Source organism: Rhagoletis pomonella, unplaced genomic scaffold (genome assembly GCF_013731165.1).
Source record: "Rhagoletis pomonella isolate Grant_MI unplaced genomic scaffold, Rhpom_1.0 Rhpom_scaffold_00006, whole genome shotgun sequence".
Classification (NCBI taxonomy): domain Eukaryota; kingdom Metazoa; phylum Arthropoda; class Insecta; order Diptera; family Tephritidae; genus Rhagoletis; species Rhagoletis pomonella.
Window position 1 is genome coordinate 71,581,085 of NW_023458560.1, and position 6,686 is coordinate 71,587,770.

Consider the following 6,686-nt stretch of genomic DNA (forward strand, 5'->3'; position numbering starts at 1 on the left):
GTGTAGCGGTTACCAAGATATACACATGTAACCATAAGTGGGCGTGGCTACGCCCATTTTCCAAGAATTTATAATATTCTTATTTTTCGTCTAAAACTTATTATAAATATCAATTTTGAGTGAATAATTTCCAGTAGTTACTAAAATATTGCAGTTTTCATATTTCTGAAAATTACCGTTATATGGGAAATAGGCGTGGTTATTGAGCGATTTTAAAAATTTTCGGCCATTTGGTATGTTATGCGAAGGCCAACAACTGTGCCAAGTTTGGAAGAAATTGGGGCAGCGGTTACCAAGATATACACATGTAACCATAAGTGGGCGCGGCTACGCCCATTTTCCAAAAATTTATAATATTCTTATTTTTCGTCTAAAAATTATTGTAAATATCAATTTTGAGTGAATTATCTTCAGTAGTTACTAAAATATCGCAGTTTTCGTATTTCTGGAAATTACCGTTATATGGGAAGTGGGCGTGGTTAAAGTCCGATTTCGCCCATTTTCAACACCAACCTACCTTGGATTAAGGGAAACCTACATACCAAATTTCGTTGAGATATCTCAATTTTTGCTCGAGTTATCGTGTACACGGACAGACGGACAGACGGACAGACGGACGGACAGACAGACATGGCTTAATCGATTTCTTTTTTCATCCTGATCATTTATGTATACATTTGCCTATATCTATCTCGATTCGTTTTGGCTGTTACAAACAACCGTTATGTGAACAAAATTAATATACCCTTGTGCACAAGTGCGCTCGGGTATAAAAACACGAAGCAAAATAAAAAAACACGAAGAAAATTAAAAAAAACACGAAACAAAATAAGAAGAACACGAAGCAAAACAAAAAAAAACGGAGCAAAACAAAAAAATACGAAGGTAACAAAAAATACGAAAGCGACCAAAAAAAAAACGAAAAAGAAAAAAAATATGACAGAGAACAAAAAAATACGAAAGAGAGCAAAAAAATACGAAAGGGAACAAAATAGTACGAAAGAGAACAAAAAAATACGAAGGAGAACAAAAAAATACGAAAGAGAACAAAAAAATACGAAAGCGATCAAAAAAATACGAAAGCGAACAAAAAAATACGAAAGCGAACAAAAAACTACGAAAGCGAACAAAAAAATACTAAAGCGAATAAAAAAATACGAAAGCGAAAAAAAAAGCACGATGCAAAACAAAATGTGAAAATATAAAAACTGTCCTTAAAAAAAAAGAGTGCTCCTGTGCCACGCTGGCAAAGTGAAACTTCCTTTGATTCATTTTTAGTTCTTTTAATATTGCCGCAATTTGTTTTAAGCTTATTGTTACCCTTTTTAGTCTTCATCTTTGCATTCGACTTTATATTTGTATTCGACTTTGTCTTCGTAAACATCTCCGTATTCGTATTCGTCTTTGTCGTGGAATTCATCTAAGTAATTGTCTTCACATTCGTTTTCGTATTTGTCTTCATAATCGTGTTTGTCGTCGTATTCGCATTTGCCTTGGTCTTTATATTTATTTTCGTATTCGTGATCATATTCGTATTCGTATTCCTCTTCGTACTCGTCTTCGTTTTCGAATAAGTCTGTGTATTCGTTTACGACTTCAAAGCAAAACAAAATGCGAAAAACCAACCAATTTTAGGCCATAAAAACTTTCGTCATCTACAGAAAAATAATTTTTCAAATAGTACTTTCGATTTCAATATCGGTCCAGTAAAACCACCAAACGAGGACGGACAAAATTTATGTAGGCAAACATTTACTTGAAATCGATAGTTGGGCGGCAGTAACTAGTAACTGATAGACCAAATAATGTATTGCCAATCCACTATTTAGAATTCCATTTCAATATGGCTCATTGAAGAAAGTTGAGTATTTTGCCTTGTGTACTCGCAAGTACTTGCAAAGTTAACAAATGAAAAATTTATTAAGTAGAAAAAACTGCAATGCTGCGTTATTCTGAGCTTCCAATTTGCTGAACCAAAGTACATAGATCTTTTCTGACGTAGTCTCTACATTAACTTTTTGGAAAATAATTCGTTAAAAAAATTGGCATCCTTAGAGCCGCATTTAAGGCATTTTACCTTCTTCGCATGATAGTCCGTCCGAAATTGTCATATGCATGCATGGTATGGTGGCAGAAAACACTGCAAAGGTTGGTAAATCTCTCCTCCACTGTATTAATAAGAACTTGTTCAATTGCCTCCAGTAATTGTTTCCGGGATGGACTCTTCATATTTTCTTTTATTTTTTTCTTTGAGGAACCGAAACTATTTCGTGCGCTCAGTTGGTCTTCTTCGAGTGCCATAATTACAGAGCGACTATACTCAGAACGCAGTAAGTACTAGGGATCGGAAGGGAGGGAAGATCAGGCTCTTCAGTTATACTTTTGATAAAAAAAGGTATTCTTTTATTCTTTCTTAATAGAACTTATACAGATTTTGGGTAGGCCCTGCCTAGAAGCCAAAGGTATTTGAAATAAAAATTTTGTAAACGCCTGCCTTGTCTCCTCCAGGTAAATATCAGTTAATTTTAACACATCGAGCCCTTTAAAATAAGGAATTCGGAATTGAAGAAGTCGAAACCAACTTGAGCATTTAGGCATAGGGACTCTCCTCAGGGATAAAAACGATATTTCAGGTAACTATGCCACTCGTTCTGCTACACCTAACTATACAAACGGCCGGAGAATTGAAGTAACACAAAACGGAAGCTTTAAGAAATAAAACATTCGAGGCGTTCACTTCGATGCCGCATCATTAAAATTCACAAGTAGTTTTCAAACTGTGATAATCAGGGAACGGATTTTTAGGACCTAAAAACCTATAAAAAAGGCAAAATAAAGTAACGAAATAGGCTGGAAAAGGCAAAATAAAATAGCGAAAAAGGCAGGAAAAGGCACTAGGTATTGCAAAAAAGGCAAAACAAAATAGCGAAAAAGGCAGGAAAAGGCAAACAAAAAGGTATTGCCAAAACAGCAAAATAAGGCCCTAAAAAAACAGAAAATACGAAGAACAATCAAAAAATATATTTATTTTACAAATTTTTATATTACAAGTAAAAAGAGAAAAACTATGAACTAGTTTCATTATATGAAAAATTTGTACTTCGACTCTTTGACTATTTTATCCTTTCGAGTTTCTAACTCATAAAACTTTAATCTGTATAGTTGTAGTAACATTGAACCACAAGATGCATTTTGAAGTTTTCTGGCAGCATTTTCATTCGATTTTCGCGAAGAAAAGCCTTGAATGTACTAAATGAGCGCTCGACGTAAGTTGATACAAATGGAGCCCAATTTAAATATGGAACGTTTGAAACGTTCATATTATCAGGAATAAGGGCGTTTTCCTCGCCCTTTACAATTTTATACACACCCCTTATTGTCTTCAGGCCTACGTTAGCTGAGAAAACGGCTTTGAATTTTTCCAACACCAATTTGGCAAGAGGTCCCTGCGCTTCTATAAGCCGCATGGGCATGTGTATAATTTTTAATCTTAAAAAAAAAAAATTGTAAATGCTATAATCACTTTTTTAAAGGTAGAAATGGCAAAAAAAGGCAAATATCTTAAAAAAGGCAAAAAAAGGCAAATATCTTAAAAAAGGCAAAAAAAGGCAACATCAAATGTGTATACATGGAATCAGGGAAAGCTAAATCATGGACATTCTTAATCGAATATACTCTATCTCTTTAGCAGAAAAACAGGCAATTTCCATAAAATCCGTTCCCTGGTGATAATCAATTCAAGACAGAGAGTCAGCGTGAAGAAACCAAGTCCAATTGAACAAAGCTAATGAAAATTAAATTTTTATTCAAAAACAAAAGCAGCACCTCCAAAGCATAAATAATTTTAATAACTAATGTCTTATCTACAAATTATATCGCAAATCGGTTTCTGATGAGCCAATAATAATAGCTCACGAACCGACAAAAAAGATAACAGCGGCGGTTTTGCACAAAAGAAAGCCAAGTTTGTAGAAGTCTACCCGACTGTTCGGCCGTTGATTCGCCTGCTACCAACTAGAAATTCATGACAAGCTTTCGCGGTAAAGCACGCCCTCTCCTTTGAAATAAAAATATCATTGTCTTATCAAGTATTTAGCACGTCGAGTGGGAATTTTGTCTTCTTCACAACAAAACTTCGCTTTATTAAATGTATGGATTTCTTTTGTTTTTGCACTACTCTTCCGCGGATGAATGGGAGGAACGACGTGGACTCCAGCGACGACATGCAAATTACTCGTAAGCACACAAATTTGCAAGTACAAGTACAATGAAAGGAATACGACAATAACAAAAACAACAAACGTGATCTTGTCAATTGCTTGAGTTGGCCAACAGTTGCCGCTAACTTTCCTCACCCTCTTAGCGTTACGCATCAGAGGCAAGAACTTTGTAAAACTTAGCGGACGTTGCAATTAAAACGGACGCCATGATGACCAGACAAAAGCGACAGAAGAATGTTGTCACTTCACTTCCAACTACAAGTTTTTGTGGTGTTCGTTTTTCTAGTTGTTGCAATGGTTTTTTCTATAGCCTAGAGTGCGTCTATATGTATGTGGATAATGTCTCACGCCTTCTCATACCTCACGCCTCAACAAGCATGGTCGACGGACGAGTATTTAAATTGTTAATGTGTTGATAATGAATGGTGCAAAGTTGGCAAAAAAAAGTTTTGCCGTGAAGTTTAAATAAAGGGTGTGTTCCTAACGTGTCTTTTTTGCTGCGAACTTTGCTTAAGTGCTAATTGGAAATAGGAAGTAAATAAATAAACTAATTGCGGTTGGAGAAATCTGGAAAAAACCGAACCGAACCGAAAAAGCCGTCAGAAAAAAAAAAACGATTAAAAATTAATGCGATTTTCTAGCCTCTCAAAACTTGCAGTTATTTTACTAGAATTTTATAAGCTTGTTAACTGCATACCCAAAAAATTTCTTTACATTCTGGTTAAAAGGCACGAAATTTAGATACAAATTTTTGGAATTTTTCTAAGTTCTGTATAAAGTTTGAAAGTGTGATTTATATAGCATGAACCATATTTTTATAAATAAAAATATCAAAAAAATTTTAGCTTGAAAAATATTGTAAATATAAAAAACAAAACACCATTCATCCATTTTTGACTGCCACTGCACATAAAAAAGAAAATATTCCGAGAAATTGATAACCTCCCCCTTTTTTGAAGTCAGTTAAAAGAGAAGATCTATTATTTCGAAAGGGGATATCTTCAAACTTAGATCCACAAAGTATTACAAAAAACTGACAACTAAATGAACGCGCGCTAAACCAGAGCGCGAGCTCGAAGACACCAAAGAATGGAACTGTCACTACATTTGCTAATATATAGCCGGACCGGACACTTGGACACAAAACAATACAAAATTTATTTCTTAACAAGCATCAGATTTATACAGGATTAATAACTAGTTTGGACTATGTCCACAGTTCTTGACACTATTTTACAGCAAAGGTTGCGGGAGAAAGGGAATCAAAAGGTCTCACTATAGAATAATTGCGCCCAACACGAATTATAGCATAGCATAGAAATTTGATTGCGACTATTCCTCAATCGGATTTATAGAAGAGGATACTTTGACCCTCTGTACAATAAAAACAAACATCTGATAAGGCGGAGAGAAGTCATCTTGGAGTCTGTCACCCACGTATGAATGCCAAAGTTTGGTCTCTGACCACCCTTTTTCCAAACTGCCGGCAATACCAACCACCCCCTGAGTCCCGAAAATTTGTTTCTAATAGTTTGTCATGAAGAAGCTTTTAAGTGTTTATCTGTCAGCCCGCCAAGACCGGATATCGCACTAATTCACGCAAACAACAGCAGCAACACTTTTTTCAAAATTAAGGAACATAGCAACAACAAGCGCCACAAGAACAACAACAAAATGCAAAGGTAAAAACTAACTATCAACTCTGACTACCAAGCATTGCAATCAAGCAATCACAGACGATTAGCGAATTAAATAAATGAAATTGCCTCAAAGCAACTATCCACAACAAATCCAAGTTAATCACTGCAACAACAAAACAAAAACCAACAACTGCAGTAACATTGCGCCATCACGCCTGCAACTTTGAAAGATATGTATCCGTGTGTTAGTTAGCTCGCGTACAAACACACATACATCCTTACGAATATATAGGAGCATATGCACTAAAAGTGTTGAGTACATAGCCGCCACATCCGACGCCAAGGATGAGTCATAGCTACGGTATGAGGAGCCACCGATGAGTTCGCGAAATTGCATTGGCAACAGCGGCAGTAGCAGCAGCAGCAGCGGCTACAGTGAAGGTGGCGTATTTCATTGTCTGGCTGGCCCGTGCAAAAGTTTCGCGAAAACGGAAAGCGCATTTTGCGGATAGCAAAAGGTAATAAGAAAAAGTGCAAAGATTTTGGAAAAAAACCCACGTACAACCGTGCCACATCAGCCAGACAGCCGAACTACCAAAGCTTGCAAAAGGCAATTGCAATGCGGCAACAACAGCAATAACAAGCAAAGACGAACAAAGTTGCCTGTCCAACTCATTCATCGACGACGATGACGGCGGCGACGATGACTCTTTGTTGCCAACCGGCAGCGCGGCACTAACACCGGCGGAACATCCGACACACCATTGGCACTTTTTTTTAAACATGCTGGAGGTGTATGTATGTAAAGTACAGGTTGTAGAGACCG

The 6,686-nt window shown here is 36.4% G+C and overlaps 1 protein-coding gene across 1 annotated transcript in view; it reads right to left on the minus strand.

The window, feature by feature from the left end:
- Window positions 1-1,325: 1,325 nt before the first annotated feature.
- The window catches only part of LOC118742090 (protein Star-like), a 117,948-nt gene continuing 112,587 nt past the window's right edge, over window positions 1,326-6,686 (minus strand). The window contains exon 3 of the mRNA XM_036474054.1: window positions 1,326-1,594. Coding sequence (XP_036329947.1) covers window positions 1,326-1,594 — 269 coding nt within the window. The remainder of the gene's footprint in view (window positions 1,595-6,686) is intronic.